At 43.4% G+C, this 24,090-nt stretch overlaps 1 protein-coding gene across 5 annotated transcripts in view; it reads right to left on the minus strand.

The window, feature by feature from the left end:
- The window catches only part of MAPT (microtubule associated protein tau), a 182,222-nt gene that overhangs the window by 61,065 nt on the left and 97,067 nt on the right, over positions 1-24,090 (minus strand). For 4 of the 5 annotated variants that reach the window (XM_063138303.1, XM_063138299.1, XM_063138302.1 and 1 more), the window contains 2 exons: positions 19,167-19,229; positions 2,432-2,487 (listed from right to left, as the gene is read on the minus strand). In XM_063138303.1, the coding sequence (XP_062994373.1) occupies positions 2,432-2,487; positions 19,167-19,229 (119 nt within the window). The remainder of the gene's footprint in view (positions 1-2,431; positions 2,488-19,166; positions 19,230-24,090) is intronic. The other variant, XM_063138300.1, reaches the window with a different exon arrangement.

Genomic DNA, 24,090 nt, shown 5'->3' on the forward strand with positions numbered 1-24,090 from the left:
TAAACAAAATAAATTAAACCAAAGTTCACCATGAGAAAGAAACAACAACAACAATAATAACAGCAACAACTGAAAGCAGGTGGTTGATAAAGTAAAGTAACCATGATTAATGGCTTTAAACATGCTAAAACGTTAGAACATAACTGAAATTAGTTATTTCTACTGCACTGCACTGATGTAAGAAAGACATGTCAATGCCTTATGCTAGGCATCTCAGAAGGATTTGGGTCCAAAATCACAAGCCTTTAAATGAGCATTTCAAAGAAAATATGCTTCTATACATCGTATTTCTTATTTCGATGGGGTTGATTGCTATCATGAAGTCAACATAAAGTACAATTCTTGAAGAGATGATGACTGCTTCATGCACCAAACGAAGTTCAAGTTCGTGCATCTTGCAACAAACCCCACAAAAATAACCACAGGCTTTTGTCATTATCTTACCCCCACAAGAAGTGTTAATGGCATTTATGGATGTCTGAACTGGTTTCTACCTTTAAATGTTTTAAGTATTTTAAAATAATTTAATAAAATTATTAAATTTTATTAATAATTTAATAATTATTAAATTATTAATAATTAACCCACAGCATGCCTTGGGAAAGAGGCCAGATTTACCGTCTTCTGGTGGCGATTGTGAGTGAGTGGGTGGTGGTCACTGTGTGTCTTTCACAATCCGGACTCCTAAGGTCAGTCTCAAGCAGCCAACCCAATTCCACATAAAAGGAAACAACCCACATAAATAGGCTGTGTCCATTTGTGCTGCTTCCTCCTGCTGCTGTGCATGGTTTTATAATCATAACAATGTGATTTTGAGAGGCTGAACAATGAACACGCTCAAAGCACCCCATCCTGATATTGCCCTGATACTGTTTTCTCAGAATCTGGGGGAAGCGTGCCCCTTTGGGGGAGGCACTCTGCGCATGCCCTGAAACAAGCCCAACGAAGGGGGGCAAGTGCCCAGTCCAGGTCCAGCCCCTCAGTACAGACTCCTGACGGAACATTTGGTGGGTGAGAAGTGCGGGCTAAGGCAGTCCCAGCAGGACTTGGCCGGAGCTGGGCATGTCCACTGATAGCCACTTACCTCCCCTCCTTGGCCATGCTGCTCCTCCACACTCTATCAAAGAGCAGCCTCGGCAACGAGAGGAAGGAAGCGCCTCTCAGAGGACGCGAGCACCTGCGGCCCGCCAAAAGCATGGTGGGAGATGTAGCAGTGGCATGCTGAGTGGCTAGCTTTAAATAAAGCACCGATTAGCAAACCAGGTCACTATTTCTCAATTCTAACTCAGCTCCCACTTTCCTGACATCTCACTAACTGTCTTTGTTCTCCTTCTACCTGACTTTCTCCAATTGCCACTAACCTTGCCCACCTCAGCTATCTCATTCCTCCATTCCATAGTATAGTCAGGCTTTTACATAAAAATCATAAACTTTATTCATTCCTGCATCTGTCTTGAAATGTTGTGGTTTAGTTATAACCGGGGGCGGGGGGGGGGGGGGAAACACAGCATAAAAAATCTCATCAAGTTAAAAGGCCTTGAGAGAAAAAATTCACGTGGCACTGGAAAGCCATTAATGCAGACACTAGGTAAGCTTGCCTGGGAAAAAGAAATCCATAAGCAGGGTGCCACAACTAAGAAGGCTGCTCTCCAGTTGCTTCCCACCACACCTCAGACAGTGTTCAAAGATTAACATGTTATTCAGGGACCTAGCCTTGCACCTACAATTCTCAGCATGCCATAGGGAATTTAATTCGGGTATAGCAGCTAGTGTACAGTAAAACAAGGTAACATTAAAACTTCTATCTTTAAAAACTTAACCCGCACCACCAGAAACCAATCCACACAGAAATGCTTCCTAGAGATACTTCAGCTTGAATGAAACTCTATGCAAAAAGTTATCAAGTTCTGGCTCAGGAACGAGTTGTTCAGACCTAGCTCAGAAATAGAGAATAAAGAGTAATATCCAAGAGGGGGGATATGTGACTGACCCCTCCCAGAAACCAGCATTTTCATCATGTTGTGTCTTGCCTCTGCAAGTGCTGTATTGCAGGCAGGCGTGGACCAGGGCTGGTGGAGCTGGCTGCGCATGCAATCCCTTATTACGTGTTACCCATTGTAGTGTTTTGGGTATATAGGACAGACTAGTTGTTTAAAGGGATTCAGATTGCACACTGTGAGTTTTGGAGAACAGAACTGGGGGTGGCAGAAGAGTCCAACACCAGAACTATTCAATAGTTTTGAATTCAACTATTCAAAAACCACACTTCATGGACAGTCAGACATTTTGAACACCTGAACTGCATTTTAAGGTTTCTACCAGATAGCAAACAATCTGCTCCCCACATAATCAACAGCAACAACAACATTTCAAGAAAAGCCAAATGCAGAGAGAAAGAAGTAAATCCGTGTTGATGTACTTATCTGCTTACCTTTGGTTTTGGCTCTTCAGTCCCAGTCTCATTTTTATCTTTGTTGTCAATACGAGCTGATGAAAAAGGAAAATTATAGTTATACTTTGCTTTGTGGGGTGGCAGGCGGCAGTGGGTTGTTCGTTTGTTTTTGTTTTTTAAAAAAACCCTAAAAATTAGGGGTGTGCACGGACCCCCCGATCCGCTTCTCTTCCAGATCCACAATTTACGGATCAGGCCGCTTCGCTCCGCCCCGCTCCGCCTATACTCCGCTCCGCTCCACTGCGGAGCTCCGGATCCGGATCGGACATCCGCTTTCCCCCCCCATAGGCTTGCATTAAAATCCAAAAAAGTCTACAACTTTTTTTCTGTTAAAGTTAGAAACCTCAAGTTTAGCACCATGACACCTCATGGACATATACACATACATGCCAAGCCTCAAGCCAATCCAAGCGCCCCCTGATTTTTGGGGAATTTATGAAAATCGGACACCCCTTTTTCAGACATGGACTATTCTCCGACATTTTGACAGATAAAAAAATTGGAAGTGGGCACCCTCACAGATGCCATCTAGATCCACATTCATGCCAAGTTTCAAGCAAATCCCACCATCCCCTGATATTTGGCGGGGCTTTAACCTCTAATGCAGCACCCATAACCCCAATTCACACCCCTTTCAATATCTCCGTCAATTTTCACGTTAGAAACCTCAAACTCGGCACCATGATAGCTTATCCATGGATAGACATGCATGCCAAGATTCAAGCCAATCCCATCATCCCCTGATTTTTGGGGAATTTATGAAAATCGGACACCCCATTTTCAGACATGGACTATTCTCCGACATTTTGACAGATAATTTTTTTTGAAGTGGGCACCCTCACAGATGCCATCTAGATCCACAATCATGCCAAGTTTCAAGCAAATCCCATCATCCCCTGATTTTTGGTGGGGCTTTAACCTCTAACGCACCACTCATAACCTCAATTCACACCCCTTTCTATATCTCTGTCGATTTTCACGTTAGAAACCTCAAACTCGGCACCATGATAGTTTATTCTTGTATACACATGCATGCTAAGCCTCAAGCAAATCCCATCATCCCCTGATTTTTGGCGGGGCTTTACTCACCCCAAATCAAGTCCCATGCTAGAACTACGTCAATTTTCATGTTAGAAACCTCAAGTTCGGCACCATGACACCTCATGGACGTATACACACGCATGCCAAGACTCAAGCCAATCCAAGCATCCCCTGATTTTGGGGGAATTTTTGAAAATTGGACACCCCAGTATCTCAGGGATTTAAAGCTGCAGACAGCTCAATGGGGCCATTTCAAAGAAAATCCCAACATGCCATGAATTGGGGAGTAGAGATAAACCTATATGAATCTTCTTCCACACTTGAAAAATTGATTTGGAACTTCCAAAAGTCTAAGTGAGCGCAGGAAGGACTTATCCCCTGAGTCAAAGCAAGACACACACAAACCATCCCTGCGAGGCGGGCAGGGGAGGAGGGAGGGAAGGCAGGCAGGCAGCAGACATTTCTGGGGGCACAAGGAAGTGAGCAAAGGATAGTTTCAAAGCCAGTAATGCAAACCATCCCTGTGAGGTGGGAGCAGCACAGAGAGATGCCTTTTCTTTTGCATCCCATAACTAGGAGGCTAGGAGGATAAGAGTAAAGCTTTGTGATCCTTGCTTCAGAGTTGATTGACTGCACTGTGATCACAGCCATTACTAAACAACAAAATAATACTGTTAATAGCAGTACTAATTATTAATAGCAACAACAACAACAACAATAAGGAGTTGAACCACAATGAAAGCCTGCCTGACTCCACTGAAGAGCCAGGAGAGCTTGGGCTATGGGGTGTAAATATAAAATGGAATAAATAAATAAATAAATAAATAAATAAACAAAGGAGGGGTAGAATTAAAAGCAGCAGTGTTGCTGAATAAACAACAGGAAGAATTTTTTTTAAAAGGCTATATCTGTCTTTTACCAGTAAGAGGGAAGTGGACGTGTCCAGGGGGAGGGAGGAATTATGCCAATTTTGACTGGCCCTGTCTAGGGACCAGTCTTTAAGAAGCAAACTAACACTTCAACTCATGATAGGCATTAGTCTCTCTCCACTGGGTTACTCTTTGGAGGGCTCTGATGACCCTCCAGGGTGGGAGAGTGTGTGCACTGGGCACGTCCACATGCCCTAGGGGACCTCATCCCCTTGCACCACATCTATTCAGTTGTTCACCAAGGTTAGGGTGGGTAGCAGTGCTGTGTTTCCTATCTGTTATTTATTTGCTTAGTATATGATTTCAGGTTGTGTTTGTGCATTTGGTGGGGCTACTGTTTTAACAAACACTGGGAAAAGTCCGTTCAGACTAAGAAAGAGAAGTTTCCCAGTTTCCCAAGTTACTAGTTTTGCCTATCCCCTCCTCCAACTTTGGGATCATGTGATCATGACTCTGCCTCTCAGCACTTCAAAAAGGTACCTCTCCCGCTTTTTTTACCTGATTTTTCCAAAAATTATAGCAAGCAAACCACACCATGCAGAGAGCTGAGAGTAGGCTCAAAATGACCCCCAGCCACGACTCTCTAAGCACAAGAACTTTCAGAAAGATAGCTTTAAAAACAACACAGTTATCCCCTATTCTTTTCCGCAATGCAATCCTATGGGCGAAATTTTCCAAAATGGCGATCGGAGCACTCCGCGAAAAGAGAAGCGCTCCGCCTATGGCCACTTCTCTTTGCCGTGCTTCTAAGGGTCCGCGGTCCGCTTCTACTCCGCCTCTGGGCAAGGCGGAGCAGGCCAATTCACTTCTGATTCTCCGATTCTAATCGAAGCGGAGCACACCTCTACTAAAAATGGCAAACCACTTAAGGTGCTTCCAGGTGGAGGGCTCCAAGCACTACAAATTGAAAGACATAGTGCAGCTATTCTATCTTTCCCTTCTTAAAGGATTTTCTCTAATAAAAAAGACAGAAGAAGTAATGGGAAAACATAGAAGGGTTACAACTAGAAGACTGATTTCTGGACACCACATAAAATTCTTTAAATGAGTCAGAGTGATTGCAGGATAAAAGCCTTGTCTGAAAACACCCTTAAGACTCCAACTATAGCATGCGGTTCTCCTTTGCTTTTGCACAAACAATGTTAGGAAATCTCCATTTCTTATAGAACTATTATTTCTGCTTTGTAAACTTGCTTCAGCCACACAAACGCGCGTGCGCACACACATGCACACACACGCACACGCACACACATGCACAAGCCAGCTGTATTGGGAGACAAAATACTGTGTGTTTCCACCCAATTGGTACCAGTTTTAGCAGCTCTTCCAAGTGTTTTGTGTGAAGCTCTGTTTGCAGTGTGATGTCAGGAACTGGCAAGACCACAGCAGCCTTCAACTAGTGAAGTAACAGTTCACTTCAATGGTCCCTCACAATTTCTAAATAAAATAGAACAAGAGTGCTGTGCCTGTCTGCATTTAATTCCCTGAAAAAGGAGTAAACCAGTTAAAGGGTTTTCAGTTGTACTTTGGACCAGCTAGTTTGCATACTCCCTATAACAAAATTTTCAAGTATCAATAGACACAATAGTTGGGGTGGGCAGAAAGAGAGCAAAGAAGAGCTTCTAATATCTGTGCTGTGGTTTCAAAAGTTAGCATACTCTACTTCAAAAGAATAGCACTTTGCCTGCTTAAAGCCAATTGGGACATTACAGTACATTATGATGGGAATGAGCCACAGGCTTCCAGTATGGTAGCTCATAGAGCTACAGAGCGACATAGCAGCCAAATAACTTTCAGTCAAGAAAAACACCATTTTTGGATAAAGAGTACAATATCTAAAAAGTTTCCACAGCTTTGAGATAAAGCAAAATTGTTTTTCATGGCATTTCCTACTTCGTATTTGGTAGAATCAGGTTTCAGTCGTGTGAATCTGGAATTACAGGTAAGCATGGTCTAGGAGAACAAAATGAAGCAGGACACAGGCTGACAGAATTTTGCCAGGACAACTCACTGTGCATAACAAACACTCTCTTCCAACAACCGAAAAGACGGCTTTATACATGGACTTCACCAGATGGCCGACACCGAAATCAGATTGACTACATCCTTTGCAGCCAAAGGTGGCGGACATCTATACAGACAGTAAAAACAAGACCTGGAGCTGAAGTGAAGAATAGATTTAAGGGACTAGATTTAGTAGATAGGGTCCCGGAAGAACTATGGACAGAAGTTCGCAACATTGTCCAAAAGGTGGCAACAAAAAAGTCCCAAAGAAAAAGAAAACCAAGAAGGCAAGATGGCTGTCTGCTGAGACACTGGAAGTAGCCCAAGAAAGAAGGAAAGCAAAAGGCAACAGTGATAGGGGGAGATATGCCCAATTAAATGCAAAATTCCAGAGGTTAGCCAGAAGAGATAAGGAATTATTTTTAAACAAGCAATGTGCGGAAGTGGAAGAAGACAACAGAATAGGAAGGACAAGAGACCTCTTCCAGAAAATTAGAAACATTGGAGGTAAATTCCAGGCAAAAATGGGTTTGATCAAAAACAAAGATGGCAAGGACCTAACAGAAACAGAAGAGATCAAGAAAAGGTGGCAAGAATATACGGAAGATCTGTGTAGGAAGGATAATAATATCGGGGATAGCTCAGACGGTGTGGTCAGTGAGTTAGAGCCAGACATCCTGAAGAGTGATGTTGAATGGGCCTTAAGAAGCATTGCTAATAACAAGGCAGCAGGAGACGACGGTATCCCAGCTGAACTGTTTAAAATATTGCAAGATGATGCTGTCAAGGTGATGCATGCCATATGCCAGCAAATTTGGAAAACACAAGAATGGCCATCAGACTGGAAAAAATCAACTTATATCCCCATACCAAAAAAGGGAAACACTAAAGAATGTTCAAACTACCGGACCGTGGCACTTATTTCACATGCCAGCAAGGTATGCCTCCTATCTAGCGGGTCGCTCTTTCAGCGTGTTGGCTAATGGCAGCTCGTCTTCCTCCTTTCCCCTTTCAGTAGGGGTTCCGCAAGGCTCGGTGCTTGGCCCGTTGTTGTTTTCCTTATACATGTTGCCCTTGGGCAAGCTTATTCAATCTCATGGCCTCCAATATCATCTGTACGCCGATGATACACAACTATATCTGTCATCTCCGGAACTTTCTCCTGATGTTCACGATCGTATCTCAGCATGTCTTTCAGATATCTCAGCTTGGCTGCTTCATTGTCGTTTGAAACTCAATATGGCAAAGACTGAATTGCTCGTTTTTCCTCCTAAACCTTCTCCTCATCTCTCATTCTCTCTTACTGTCAATGATGTTACGCTTACTCCGGTCAAGGAAGCTCGTAGCCTTGGCTTTATATTTGACTCCTCGCTCTCCCTTATTCCTCATATTGAGGCAGTAGCTAAATCTTGTCGATTTTTCCTGTATAATATTGCCAGGATTTGATCATTTTTGTCTGTCTCTTCCGCCAAGACGCTTGTTCATGCACTGGTTATTTCACGGTTGGACTACTGCAACCTTCTTCTCTCTGGCCTTCCTTCCTCTCACATCAGTCCGTTGGTTTCTGTTCACCACTCTGCCGCAAATATCATCTTCTTGGCTCGCCACTCTGACCATGTTACTCCGCTTCTGAAATCTCTTCATTGGCTTCCAATTCACTTCAGAATCCACTATAAACTTCTCCTGTTAACCTTCAAAGCTTTTCACGGTCTAGCTCCTGCCTATCTCTCCTCTCTCATCTCACACTATTGCCCCGCTCGTGCTCTTCGCTCCTCTGATGCCATGTTTCTCGCCTGCCCAAGGGCCTCTACTTCCCTTGCTCGGCTCCGTCCATTTTCTTCTGCTGCCCCTTACGCCTGGAACGCTCTTCCGGAACATTTGAGAACTACAAGTTCAATCGCAGCTTTTAAAGCTCAACTAAAAACTTTTCTTTTTCCTAAAGCTTTTAAAACTTGATGTTGTGTAGACTTTATACTGTTAGTTTTACCCTACCCTGTGCCTGCTTACCCTACCCTGTGCCTGTTTGCATTCTCTTCCCCTCCTTATTGTTTTACTATGATTTTATTAGATTGTAAGCCTATGCGGCAGAGTCTTGCTATTTACTGTTTTACTCTGTACAGCACCATGTACATTGATGGTGCTATATAAATAATAATAATAATAAATAATAATAAGGTAAACTCCAGCAATTCATGAAGCGAGAATTGCCAGATGTACAAGCTGGGTTTAGAAAAGGCAGAGGAATAGAGACCAAATTGTCAATATCCGCTGGATAATGGAGAAAGCCAGGGAGTTCCAGAAAAACATCAATTTCTGTTTTATTGACTATTCTAAAGCCTTTGACTGTGTGGATCATAAAAAACTGTGGCAAGTTCTTGGTGGTATGGGGATACCAAGTCATCTTGTCTGCCTCCTGAGGAATCTGTATAACGAACAAGTAGCAACGGTAGGAACAGACCACGGAACAACTGACTGGTTTAAGATTGGGAAAGGAGTATGGCAGGGTTGTATACTCTCACCTTACCTATTCAATTTGTACGCAGAACACATCATGCGACGTGCTGGGCTTGACGAATCCAAGGCTGGAGTTAAAATCGCAGGAAGAAACATTAACAATCTCAGATATGCAGATGACACCACTTTGATGGCTGAGAGGAGCTGAGGAGCCTTATGACAAAGGTGAAAGAAGAAAGTGCAAAAGCTGGGTTGCAGTTAAACCTCAAAAAAACCAAGATTATGGCAACCAGCTTGACTGATAACTGGCAAATAGAGGGAGAAAACATGGAGGCAGTGACAGACTTTGTATTTCTGGGCGCAAAGATTACTGCAGATGCTGACTGCAGCCAGGAAATCAGAAGACGTTTACTTCTTGGGAGGAGAGCAATGACAAATCTTGATAGTTAAGAGCAGAGACACCACACTGACAACAAAGGTCCGCATAGTTAAAGCAATGGTATTCCCCGTAGTAACCTATGGCTGCGAGAGCTGGACCATAAGGAAAGCTGAGCTAAGGAAGATAGATGCTTTTGAACTGTGGTGTTGGAGGAAAATTCTAAGAGTGCCGTGGACTGCAAGAAGATCAAACCAGTCCATACTCCAGGAAATAAAGCCAGACTGCTCACTTGAGGGAATGGTATTAAAGGCAAAACTGAAGTACTTTGGCCACATAATGAGAAGACAGGATACCCTGGAGAAGAGGCTGATGCTAGGGAAAGTGGAAGGCAAAAGGAAGAGGGGCCGACCAAGGGCAAGATGGATGGATGATATTCTGGAGGTGACAGACTTGACCTTGCTGGTCCATGAAGTCACGAAGAGTCGGAAGCGACTGAACGAATAAACAACAACGCAGAATCGCCTTAACATAATGGACAGAGGTGATCTTCGGTTATCCCTCACAGCAATAGAACAGGATATAAAAAAAGCTTGTTTCTGGTCATCAAGTATAAGGGTCACATTGATTGAGAAATATTTAAAGTATAAATTTTTATGTAATTGCATTTTGTATAAATTATAAAAATTATAAATAAAACATGTTCTATTTACAAACAAAAAGTTTAAATAGCTACCTTTCTACTGGTAGGACAGGGGGGCCACAGGAAGGAAACAAGGTCGGAAGGGGGCCACGGTCGGAAAATGGTTGAGAAACACTGCTCTAGAGCACACAATAAGGATGTCCAATAGGATCTTTCTTCCAAAGTTATGGTGTTTTAAGTACCCATGTGAGCAATTCATGATTGGCAGTGTGCACTAGGACCATAGCTAAGAATACACTTTATGAAGGGATTTCAGTACTCAAAACTACCCTATTACAAATTCTGAAAAACAGGAAAAAAGAAAACAGAAACAAAAAAACAGGACAGTTTCAATCTGCTTGCTTGATGTGCAAGATACGAAAAGCCCCAAGTACTTTTGAGCAGAGAAAGAAGTAGCAAGTGACCCCTTACCTCAACATTTCCAAAAAGGTCAAAACTGTATTTAATATTTCTTTATTGAGGAAACACTTTGCTTCTTTAAAATCCCCACATATAAAACCATAAGGTGACCACAAAGAACAGTAAGGATGTTCTAGAATAAGGTACATATTTTCTGCTCATGCACCTCCTCAAAAGGACAAGAGAGCTTAAGATGCCTGAAATGGTATTTCATACCGTGAACAAAAGACCTTTCTGAAGTGAATGCAAAGTTGTTGGTAAAGAAGGTAACTGACTATATTATTGTGGGGGTGGGTTGTTAAGAAACGTCTACTCAGTATATGGGGCTACAGTAGCTGTTACCGCTGGTTCTTGTATCGCCCTATACAAGTGAGGAAAAACTAGCAGAGCAAAATCCCCTTTATCATTTGAGTTTTTACAGAAGGCTTAGAAAAGTATCTTTAAGCCTCTTGTACACTATTGTGTGCCATGTACAATAATAGAACACAGTAAAGAAACAAAAGAATGGAAATTAGTCATTGTATGCTTTACATTTGCATTAGAAATGTAAGCCAAAGCAAACATAAATGAAACATTCTTAGTTTGACACATGCCACAATTCCTAAAAGGAATCAATTAAGTTAAAATAGGAATGCATGATAAAAAAAAAAAAAATCAGAGACCTGCATGGCTAATGAATCACAGCTCATAAAACTAGGTTCCAATGAAGTCCAGGATAAATTAACTCTATTCTTTCTCTAAATAGATTTTATCTTGCCGGTTCAATTAATTGCCTATGTTGCATTTCACATGAAGCAAAACCGAATGGGATCAGGATGAATGAAAATAGCAGCATCCATGCAAGATAAGCACGCACTCATTACATGAATAGATTGCACTCACTCCAAAAATCTTAATAAATTAAGAATATAAAATAGTACTACACTAGCAACTTTGTTTTTGTCAGTTTATCAGGTGAATGGCAGAACAGCGGGATTCAGACATGAATCACTAGAGATTTTAGCAGCTTTGCCTTCTTTAAGCAGGACAACTGAGCCTCACACGCACATGCACGTGCACATGCACACACCTTTCAGAAGTGGCAATCAACTGCTCTGTTTCCCTGATGTATAATTTGTAGCTTTCTTTCTGGGACTCTTTTGTAGTTCTGAGATCTGCACAGTATCCACTGTCTCCCCTTCCAGGGAAGTGTTCTCCTCTGAAAGCTTGCCTGCTTCTAGCACATTTTCCAAAATTATGCTCCCTTTCAGGACATTAACTTCAGCTTGGTAAAAATGCTCATAGGGGTCCAATTCTTCAACCCTGGCACACCTTTCTTCTGGTAAGTATTCCTTTTTCTCTTCCAGTGTGTCCAGCTGAGCTGTTTCATCAGTATCCCTGTCTTCCTCCTTTCCCTGCCCAAAGTTGTCATCTTTCAAAACACCTCTGAGGCAGAGGGAGCTATCAGCTGCTGGAAAATATGCCTTGTGAGCAATTCCTGTGGCTGATTACCACACTAAGCAGAGAATTTCTCACAGAAGTCCCATCCCTCTTTTTAGTTACTTAAATTACTGGCCCAAATCCTGCACCCACTTTTGGACACTGATGTTGTATGCATTCCAATGACCGCTTTGCCAGTAAGGTCCTGCAACACATTATGAATTTTGAAGACAGCCTCCTCCTGGGACTTGTCTTGATGAAGAGTTTGCCCCAGGGTGGATTCGGAGTGGTGGCTGGTCATCTACATGACGCAGCCGCCATTGCGAAGCCATCCTAGGGCAAACCCCAGAAACGGCGCTTTAAAGAAGTCAGGCACTTATCCCTACTTTTTTGGTTGCGAAGCCGATGGCGCTCCCCGATTGGTCGCCATTGGCTGGGTGGACAAGGAAGGGGGCCGACCCTGGAGCTCCAAGTCAGGCACCACAGGTCCCTGTAAATATATAAACAAAAACCAGGAGAGAGAAGAGGAATGGGGTAGCCAGGAGGCCAATGCCGCTGCCAGGCCAAATGCCAGGGAAGGGGGAGGAACAAGCAGCCGGCTCTCCTCCCTCCAGCTGCCCTGTTGCTTCCCCACCCCCTTTTTAAAAATCTGTAAAGGGGATACATCCCCTTTTGCATCCACAGCTTAAAAAAAAAATAGGGGTAGGAGAGGAATGGGGCAGCCAGAGCGAGGTCAGAGGGAGGAGAGCTGACCGGGCGGTGGCGACAACTCCACATTGGCACTCCTTCCTGTGCAGATGTTTGAAGGAGCACCAATGCAGGAGCCCAAGGCCTCACAGCACAGATGTGCTGCCGTCAAGATGAGCGCCTGGCCTCCTAAAGCTGGGTGGAACCCCAGCTACCCATCTGGTGTCTTTGGCATTGTGACTATGTAGGATGGTTCCACCATAACTGCCCTTTTGGCCTTATCTGGCTGTACAGAGCCTCTTTCATAGTTATGCAGATACTGGTTTTACATCCCCAGTCTGTGAATTTCCCACAAAAAGTGGATACTCCAGGAAACATGAGGTGAGCTGTGATCTGCATTACATGTTTTTATAGGCTCCAAGGTAACGTGACTAGATTGGATTTATGAGTGCCTTAATTCCAACAGCATTTGCAACATGCTCCTGAATTTTTGGTTCTGCTGTCCTTAATAGTAATAGGGAATTAGTTCTACTTGTGATATAGGATAAGGGCATGCATATATAAATACAGAATCACTTTTGGAATGTTTACAAATGAAACAATGGAAAGGAGATATTTAAAAAAGCAAAACTGACTGCCACAGCACCATTCACCATTTGGGAATGATATCCCCAGAGAGGTTTGCCTGGCGCCTACATTGTATTCCTTCCGTTGCCAGCTGAAGACCTTTTTATTTTCTCAGTATTTTAATGCCTAATTTAACTTAAATTTAAACTTTGCTGTTTTAATTCCATATTTTAATCTATATCAATTTTTGCTGTGTGGTTTTATCCTGGTTCTGCTTTTTATATTGTATTTTGAATTTGTGTTTTTAGGCGGTTGGTCATTTTTGGGCGGTATAAAAATGTAATAAATAAATAAATAATCAACCCAGCTTTGGTATAAAGCAAATTTTGTCCCACATGGTGAACCCAGACATTGTCCTCAGACCCACTTAATCTGCTTCAGCTGAAAAAGCTACACGTCTCAAATGTGAGGTAAAGTTCTAAAACGCAAATCCAATTGTTTATCTTACTACAAGGTCCACCAAGCATTTCAGAATAATAGAGATCAAAATTGGATATATCCATAAAATCTATTGCCACAACAATTCTATCAAACAAGGAATCTTTATTCCCATTTTGGAGTCAAGACGATTAAAGTTTGTAACACAAACACACTTATAAATTAGGCCCGTCGGTTAATGATCTACAAACTTTTATTTTCATTGCACCCACCATTATTCTGTAATTTTATTCAATTGTAGCATTTATTACTGCTTTATTATTGTGGTACTAAGTTTATTTCTTTTACTGAATAATATCCATTTTGCTTTATATATGACATGTTTTTGTTAAAAAAAGGCTCACAGCTTCAAGGCCTAGACTGACAGGGCTCCAGCACATGCAATTATCACTTTCCTAATTCTCCAGTATCGTTTTTGACATGGGTGGCCAAACCTCTAAAACAACACTGAAGGTGTAGACACAATGGTCCAGTTTAGACACAGAGATAAACAATGGCCTACAATTTGTGTGCATGAGCCTTGGGCTCATGCTTTCCCCTCACTCTCCTCCAGCATGACTGAAGGGAGATTGGAAACCTTTATTTCCTATTTCAATTAAACACAGTTTAACATTTTGTCCCACCCTGAATTGTGGTTAACCTGTGGTTAGTTGAAAGAAATCATTTTCATAAACTTGTTTGGCTTGTTTCGACTAACCATAGTTAATACTTACAATAGTCTGACCGGGTTCAGACATAAAGCTTAACTGCAGTTAGTAAAAAACAGAAACCAACATATAGGGGTATAACTGTTCAAGCATTTTATGTTCTGTTCTTGATTATAAAATAGTTGTTTTTAATTTAGAGACTGTTCTTCACAAAAGAATCAACAGTTTAGTCCAAGAAACCAAAAGAGAGCTAAAAAGTTATGGAAGCAGAAACAAAGCCAATTTTATGGCTAAGAGGTTGGGAAGGGGAGTTGAAATAGCTAGCAAATATAGTTGAGGAGAGTGAGAGTGTTATTGGAGTAAAACAAAAGCTGAAACCAGAAGAAAGAAGCCAGGAAAGAAAGGGCTGCTGTGGATCAAGGCTCCAGGGACAGAAAAAAACCTGGGGGGGATCTACACTACTGCTTTAAAGCGCTTTATAACAGTTTTGACAAAGACAGGTTGCTTACCTGTAACTGTAGTTCTTCGAGTGGTCATCTGTGCAGTCACACATATGGGCTCTGCGCCTGCGCAGGGCCAGGTTCGAAAACTTCCATAGCTGAAATCTTTTTAGGCGGGAACCCCTCCCCCACCGTCCACTGAGCATGCTCAGGGGTTCCCGCCTAATCCCCTCAGTTCCTGAAACCGCCTAAACAGTCTCACTGAGGTGAACCACCAGGTGATCAAAAAGAAATTAATGACACCATAGTGGGGACGGTGGGAGGGTTGTGACTGCACAGATGACCACTCGAAGAACTACAGTTACAGGTAAGCAACCTGTCTTTCTTCTTCGTGGTCTCTGTGCATCACACATATGGGTGAATAACAAGCTGACTTACCGGAGGTGGGTGGTGTCAGGTGATGGATGAAAATTCAAAGGATTGCCGATAAGACGGCACGCCCAAAGGCACAGTCTCTACGCGCTCTGATGTCCAGACGGTAGTGACTGGCAAAAGTCAAAGGTATCAACCAGGTAGCCGCTTTGCAGAGGTCTGGTATGGCAATACCTCTTTCGAAAGCTGTAGAAGTGGCCACTCCTCTGGTGGATTGAGAGCGCATTTTCCCCTTCAGCGGGGGCCAGCAAGTTCATAGGCTAATTTAATAGTCTGAACAACCTAAGCAGATATTCTCTGTGGAGATGCTTGAAGTCCCTTTTGTTTGCCTCCATAACAAACAAAAAGTCTTTGGGATCTCCAGAGGGTAGCCGTTCTGGACCGGTAGAAGGTGACGCTGGCCTAGAGGAAAGAGGTACAGGAGCTGTCCTGTCCACGTCCTCTCGAAGGCGTCTCCTAGGGATGCTCTCCCGTGGCCCACCCACATGCAGAATTGGCTGCAGATAGCGTTCTCTGGTGACACGAATAAGTCTATTACAGGCGGTCCCCATGCCTGAAAAATCACGTCGAGCACAGACCCCTTCATCTGCCACTCGTGCGTGTCGACAAAGGTGCGGCTGAGGTCGTCTGCCAATATGTTGTCTTGGCCTGCGATATGAATGGCCGATAAGGCCATGTCGTGGGCGATTGCCCAGTGCCAAATGTCTAGGGTTAGGGAAATCAGGTCCATAGACCGTGTTCCACCCTGTTTGTTTATATGCCAAACAGCAGCCATGTTGTCGGTATGGATTTGGATTACATGTCCTGACAAGGTCTGCTGGAAGGCATGCAGTGCCTTCTGGATGGCCATCAATTCCAGGACGTTTATATGTCTCTTCCTGTTGGTAGGACTCCAACGTTCCTGTACGGTAAGGTCTCCGCAGTGGGCTCCCCAACCGGATAGAGACGCATCTGTCATCAGATGTTGGGATGGCAGTGACGGTCTGAAGTCCAAGCCCTGCATAATATTGGACAAATTCGTCCACCAAAGAAGGGCGTCCTTCATGTTGGTAGGGAGCGACAATTTCACTCCGCGAGCGTCCATTGTATTGTCGTACTCCTGCAGAAGCCACAATTGCAGGGGCCTCATGTGTAGGCGTGCCCAAGGGACGACGCTGACAGTAGCCGCCATGAAACCCAGTAATCTTTGCACCTGGAAGGCAGATATGGATTTTGAGTGAAAGAGCTTGAGTGCAAGTGTCACTAATGTGGAAGCTCTGTCCTCCGGGAGGAAAGCCTTGGAGCGGGTTGAGTCCAGAATTGCTCCGAGGAATTTTATTCTTTGGGAAGGTTGAAAATTTGATTTTTCTGTGTTGATGCAAAGGCCTAATTCGTTAAGGAGATTGATGGTGAGTGTTGTGAGTGGCTTCCTCTCTTGTACTTGCCACTATCAACCAATCGTCCCAGTAGGGGTAAATCTCTACCCCTCGAGTTCTCAGAAAGGCGCACACCGGTGCCATACACTTTGTGAAAACTCGGGGGGCAGTAGAAAGACTGAAAGGAAGGACTTTAAATTGGAAAATGTCTTCCCCTACTATGAATCGGAGGAATTGGCGGTGATCGCAGTGGATCGAGACGTGGACGTATGCGTCTCTTAGGTCAATGGATGTGAATATCTTACCTTTCCCTTGGGAGAGGAAAGGTAAGATATTTGCTAAAGAGTTCATCCGGAATTTTTTAGGTTTGATGAACTCGTTTAGATCCCTAAAGTCTAAAATGGGTCTTAGCCTTAGAACTGTAAAGTAGCGGGAGTAGAACCCGCATCCTAGGGCGCGTGTTGGTAATCGCTCTATGGCACCCTTCTCTAAAAGAGACTTGGTCTCTTGCAACAAAGCATCTGTAGGTGGTGAAAACCTTGCGGTTCCGAGGGGAGGGAGGGTGGTGAATTCTATTTTGTAGCCCCATGAGATGATGTTCAGGACCCACATGTCAGTGGTAATGGTGGTCCAATTATGATAGAAGGGAGCAAGGATGTCTCCAAACCTAGGTGAGGTAGTTGATATTATAGGACAGTCAAAGGCGCCGCCTTTGATTTGACTCAGGCTTGCTTTTATTCTGTTTAAAGCGCCCAGAGTATTGCTGCCTCTTGTACTGACCTTGGGTTTGGTGTATTGGGTTTGGTACAGAGGTGCATGATCTTGGGGTTGTTGCTGCCTGGGCTGGAACTGTTGTTGAGCTCTAGGCCAGCGTCTTGGGCAAAATGCTCTTTGCATCTGTTGCTGTTGCCCAATTCCCATTTTCTTGGCCGTGTTCTTGGCCTTCTGGATTTTTTCCATTGACTCGTCAGTGGAACAGTGGAAAAGGCCTTCTCTGTCGAACGGCAAGTCCTCTATGCGAGTACGTGCCTCCTGAGATAATCCTGCAGACCTTAACCACGCGTGTCTTCTAAGCGCAATATCATGGCCTTTGAGGCGCAGTCAGTGGTGTGCCGTGCCGTGTTGAGTTGTTGCCGAGAGAGTCTCATAGCCTCAGTACAAAACACGTTCACCAGTTCCCTCTGGTCATCTGGCAAGTATCCCGAGAGAGATGCCATCTTCTCCCACAAGAAGAGTTGATGTTTAGCCATTGTGGCTTGGTAATTATGTACACGGAGAGATAACACCATGGAAGAATAGATTCTCCTTCCCAGTGGGGGAGGGGTTCCCGCCTAAAAAGATTTCAGCTAGAGAAGTTTCCGAAGCTGGCCCTGCGCAGGCGCAGAGCCCATATGTGTGATGCACAGAGACCGCGAAGAAGAACTGTTGGGGCCCAGGACACGCTGCATATACAATTTTCAAAACGTTTTGAAAACGTTTTTCAAAACGTTTTTCAAAACGTGCTTTAAAGCGTTTTAAAAGCAGTAGTGTAGATCCCCCCCTGATCTGAGAGGGCTAGAAGCTATACTACCAGTGGTCTAGGATGAGCTGAACTGTTTCACTGCTAAGTACTGACTTAAGTAGGGAAATAACCTAGACTAGGTTTAGAACAGATGTATAAGTGTCTCCCTTGTTATTTTCTTGTCCTATTGCTCTTATCACAAACTGTGAAAATTTTGTTAAAACTATGGGTTGGGTTTACAAAACAATTATCACAATAACTGCTTAAATTGCTGCCTTCTAAAAACTTTTTTAAAGTTAGATTTGTTTTTTAAAAATTTAATTTTAGCCTTCTTATTCACCGTACACCTAACTGCCTTAACACACTACTCAGTACGAAGAGTTGACTAGGTCAGTAAGTAAATTCTAGAAGTCAAAGGCCTGTTTAGTGGAGGTAGGCATGGAATAAAGATGTCCACTTATTAGCAGTAGACCAAAGACAGAGGGATGGATTAGCTGGTTTGCTTGCTGTCACACTTTCAAACTGCTCCTTGTAGCCACACCAGGAGGCAGGGGAGGATAGAAGCACATGAGCCAGGGGCTCACTGTGGCTAAAATACAGTTGCTCTCCTTTAAAATTAAGAGGATAGAGCGTGGGTCCCCAACCTTTTTGGACACGTGGGCACATATGGGAATTTGAGAAACTGCTGTGGGCACCACTTCCTAATAGCTGTTATGTGATTAGCTAATCAAAAGTGAGCTAAAGGGGGAAGGGAAACAATAAGGCTAGAGGTTGCGAGGGAGGAGGACATAGCAAGGCAAGGGGGTGGGGAGGGAGAAAGGGCAAGGCTAGAGTGTGGGAAAGGGAAGAAACAGCAAGGTAAAGTGGTGGAAAAAAATAGCAATGGTAGAGGCTGGGAAGGAGGGGGAAATAGGAGACCAAGGGGTAGAGAAAAAGCAATGCTAGAGATTAAGATGGGGAGAAACAGTGATCTAAAGAGGTGGGGGATAGAAATAGTGAGGCAAGGAAGAGAAAGACGATTGCCCTAACATTTCCCATTTAAAGTAATTTTTTTTAAGGGGACAGGGAATAGAGAGCTTTGTGGGTGCCCTTGGAGGTCCAAGGGGGCACCACATTAGGGACCCCTGAGATATGGGATTCAACAATAAAAGTGTATGCTGAGTGCTTGTATTTTTGGACTGCACAATCTGAAGGCATCCCAAACCCATAACAGTAGTGTAAAGCTCAGCATTTTAAGTTCTGCAGAACAATACCATGCTTACCTTGAGCATCTCCTGCAGCATGGTCCTCATGGTTAGGAGTAGAGACTATGCCTGCTTCCTCAGCTACATTTTACAAATTGAGGATAGGAAAATGGTTTCAACATTAAAAGTGGTACAATGCAAATGCCTCTAATCTTTCTACCAGTTTTATCTATTTTCCATATGCAGTATGAGTAAATTTATTGTTTGGCAGCACATTTAAATGAAAATTAGATTAATGGTAAGGCATATCCCCACTAAAAATCAAGATCAGAAGTGATCTACTCTTGAATAATTTTCAGCAGTGAACATGTCAAACACCTGAAGGTAAATTCTGTTAAAATTGACAGAGTCTGCCTAAAAAATTTTTTAAAAAAGAAATTTGATTGCTAGTAAAATGAATATATTTCCAGGTTTCTCAAAAGTGAAGCTGTCTTGTCCCGCAGAATGAAAAGTTATATTAACAGCCTGATAGTTTACAGCCTGATAGTTAGACATATGCCCAATTAGATCAATGGGCTTAGACATGCCTAACATTGTGGCTGTTAGGGAACTGTGAGCTTCTTTCAGACTGACTTCCATCAAACCCAGATTTTATGCATGTCCGGCTCAAGATAAATGAGTAGCCAAGGGCCTGTGTAGTACAGCTGTGGTCCTTTGAAGTTGGGTTAATTGAAAATACAGAGAACAAATTGTTCAGGTTTTCTCCCCCTTCTCCTTCCTGGAATGCCTTTTCTGAAGCCCTTAATCCACGTGTCTCTGCTCCCTCCATAAGGCATTATTAGGACCTATCTGCCAATTGGGCTCTGTTTTTAAATTGGACATATTTGACAAGGTTCATTTACTTGATTTTTGACTTGAGGACTCTCACTAGAGGCTTCTTCTTAAAATATTATGAGTTTGAATTGTAATGGGGTACTTCCAGGTGAACAAGTAACAGAAGCAGCAGTGGGAAAACACAGGTTACAAATGGAAGAGGATGGTTTCCTGAACCCACCTGTAAAATTCCATGTATCGGGCATGTCTGGAAGCATCCGATTGTTGTTAATGGGTCTATCATTACAGTTTTTACTTGAAGTGTCATCTGATAGAGTCAGGAATTTGACAAAAGAACTTTAATGCTCCCTAGTGACTGGGGATGCTCTCCTTAATGGGCTGAAAGTCTACCCCTCCTGCCTTTGGAATGCAACACCTATTGGAGATAGTGGGAAGGGCAGAGAAACAACTTGTATTAAGTCTGAATCTACAGAAAATACGGTGAGATTAATTGGACTGGAAGCAGCCTTAGTGTGTGTGCGTGCGTGTTTGAAGGAGCTGTGAGGACCTATGCAGTTTTTCTTTGGAATTCTGATTCAGGATTCGTGCTTTTCCTACCCGGTGTAGGAGACTTTAGCTTACAATATATTCTGCTTCCATATTTCTAAAAGTAAAGTAGGTTTTTATCTGTAACTAACATTTGTGTAGTCTTCTGTGAAGTCACACATATGGATTTTGTACCTGCACAAAGATACATCTCAGAAACCTCTAGTGCTTTAGAACATGGGAGTTGGCACTTGCCCCCTCTCCTTGAGTGGGCAGGTGAATGGGCATATCTTAAGGGACAGGTGAATGTCATCCCCTTCAATTCCTATTGATCTATCAGCATCTGCAGCAAAGAAGTAGGGGAGTTTGTATGATTGCACAAGACTACTTGAAGAACACTAGTCACAAGTCAGCAACTTGACCTTTTCTTCATGGGTTCTACATAGGGTAGATTACCAAGCTCACCCACTTGGAGGCGGATGCAAACACATCAGCTGAATAAGTTCTATAGGAGCTGTAGATGGCTCTGTAGATGGCTACAGAATCGGACTCAAAGAGTACTTATCAATGGAACCTTCTCAAACTGGGGAGAGGCAACGAGTGGGGTGCCGCAGGGCTCAGTCCTGGGCCCAGTGCTCTTCAACATTTTTATTAATGATTTGGACGAGGAGGTGCAGGGAACGCTGATCAAATTTGCAGATGACACCAAATTGGGTGGGATAGCTAATACCCTGGAAGACAGAAACAAACTTCAAAGTGATCTTGATAGGCTGGAGTGCTGGGCTGAAAACAACAGAATGAAATTTAATAGGGATAAATGCCAAGTTCTACATTTAGGGAATAGAAACCAAATGCACAGTTACAAGATGGGGGACACTTGGCTCAGCAATACTACAAATGAGAAAGATCTTGGAATTGTTGTAGATCACAAGCTGAATATGAGCCAACAGTGCGATATGGCTGCAAGAAAGGCAAATGCTATTTTGGGCTGCATTAATAGAAGTATAGCTTCCAAATCACGTGAGGTACTGGTTCCTCTCTATTCGGCCCTGGTTAGGCCTCATCTAGAGTATTGCGTCCAGTTCTGGGCTCCACAATTCAAGAAGGACGCAGACAAGCTGGAGCGTGTTCAGAAGAGGGCAACGAGGATGATCAGAGGTCTAGAAACAAAGCCCTATGAAGAGAGACTGAAAGAACTGGGCATGTTTAGCCTGGAGAAGAGAAGATTGAGGGGAGACATGATAGCACTCTTCAAATACTTAAAAGGTTGTCACACAGAGGAGGGTCAGGATCTCTTCTCGATTCTCCCAGAGTGCAGGACACGGAATAACGGGCTCAAGTTAAAGGAAGCCAGATTCCGGCTGGACATCAGGAAAAACTTCCTGACTGTTAGAGCAGTGCGACAGTGGAATCAGCTACCTAGGGAGGTTGTGGGCTCTCCCACACTAGAGGCATTCAAGAGGCAGCTGGACAACCATCTGTCAGGGATGCTTTAGGGTGGATTCCTGCATTGAGCAGGGGGTTGGACTCGATGGCCTTGTAGGCCCCTTCCAACTCTGCTATTCTATGATTCTATGATTCTATGATTCTTCCAAAGGTAAAATTTGTGCTGGCTCTGATATAGATGACATAGTTATTGATAAATGTTAAGGAATCTGAACTGCAGAGGTCTCGCAGAGATGTACTCTGAAACAGTGCTGCTAACGCAGAAATAGCTTATGTGGAATGTCTCTTCAATAGTGAAGGGTGTGTGTTATGTCAGTTAAATACTTTGTTACCTAATGAAAGGGATGTTGGCTTCGAACCTGACTTATCCATACTGCAGATCACGTCTGAAAAGATGTTGCAGTGTCCAAATAGAGTGCCAGGGTTCTTTGAACATCTAATGTATACCAGACATGTCTTACTTCATCCTTGAGGTCAGGGGAAAAGATAGAGAGATGAAGTCTTGATTAAAGTGGAAATCTGTCACCACCCTTAGCATAAAGGAGAATTCACAGCACAATATTCCTTTACCTCTGTGGAAATGTAAATAAGATATATCTGCCCAAAGGGTTCTAAGCTCACTGATCCAACAGGCAAAAGTGAGAAGGCAAGAAACAAAAAGTGCAAATCAAAAAGTAGTAATCGGCTCGATGGGAAGACAGAACAAGTTCCACCGAGATGTGGAAGACAATTCAGAGAGTCTGAAAAGATGGCAAACCATGGGGTGGGAGAAAACAGAAAAGTTATTCACCGGTGGGCTCTCCATCCAGAAACAGCTGTCAAGTACATCTTGACGAATGGCAAGGCCAGAGGGCTGAAGATACAAAGCATACTGTAGCAGCAGCTGAATGGAAGTTAGAGGTAATGGTGCATCTTCACTTGCTGTATAAACAATTTAACACTTCTATTTGGCAGCATAATACTGCTTACTCACAAGCTTCTTGGAAATGAAGAGTAACTCACATATTGAGAAAGGAAGATTGGCTGAATCTTTCAAGCTAAGAGTGTGTAGAGGTTGTGGTGTAGAATGGCCCCTATTCTGTGAGAGGTGTTCTTCTATCAGAGGAAAAGTGGAGGACATGCCTCAAACCATGTGAACCAGAGCTGGCAGGACCAATACAGACTCATACTAGTCAGACTGTGGATCTTGGTGATCCGTTGCAGAACTCTGGAGATAACAGGGAATGGAAGAAATGGGGGAAAACAGATCCTGTATCCAAGGAAGCAGAAAACATGTCTGCCTACAATTAAGCATCCCAACCTTTGTGATGGCAGGACTGGGTAGTGCTCCATTAGCAGACAACTGCTTGATCCGGACCAAGGGCACTCTCCCTGATCAGTAGATGTCGTGCAAAACTCAGATGTCCACAAAGGGTCATGGTACAGGAGCTGCTATCCGCTTGCTCATTCACAAAGTACATCACCATAGTGTTTTCTGTAGTGATTTATATATTTTGCAACCTTGGAGGTGCAAGAGAAATGAGGCAAGGGCATGGATGGCTATCATATCTAAAGAAATTATATTCAGACGCTTCTCACTCTGGGACCAGTGATCATTTTTAATATATAAAGAGCAATGAGTGTCCCAGCTTCATAAAGAAGCATCCATCTTGACCATCAAAACGATTTCTGTATTTCCTCAAAAAGTTTGCTGGAATCCATCCACCCAAAAAGAGAAAATCGAGGATCCAATCTGGCAAGAAGAGTAATTTCTACTGCTAGTCTTTGCATTTATGAGACAAACAAAAATCATTATTGGAAGCCTCATATGGTGTTGCACCAGACAGATCACAGCCATTAATGTAGCAATATAACATAGGTGGTGTTGGATCATGTGCATTGGCTGGCAGGGCACATGAAGAACTGCAGCAATAAGGGAAATGATAGACTGAGATCGGACACTCATGAAGGGGGAAAGGCATTGTGGTTTCTGCATGTATGGATTGGCATGTCATGGCTTCATACTCACTCATACCCACGAAGCGTTGTAGGGTGGATAAAAAGCCACACTTGCCTCGCCACACAGGTTTGCACGACCCTCCACCTGATCATCTGAACACCCCCCATAGACTCCTCATGGCCTCAATAAGCTGGATCCTTTCCATGGACCAGAGATCAGATTGGGCTAGATTGACAGAGACCTAGGATGGCAAGGAAG

Source organism: Elgaria multicarinata, chromosome 11, assembly GCF_023053635.1.
Source record: "Elgaria multicarinata webbii isolate HBS135686 ecotype San Diego chromosome 11, rElgMul1.1.pri, whole genome shotgun sequence".
In the NCBI taxonomy this organism is placed as follows: Eukaryota; Metazoa; Chordata; class Lepidosauria; order Squamata; family Anguidae; genus Elgaria; species Elgaria multicarinata.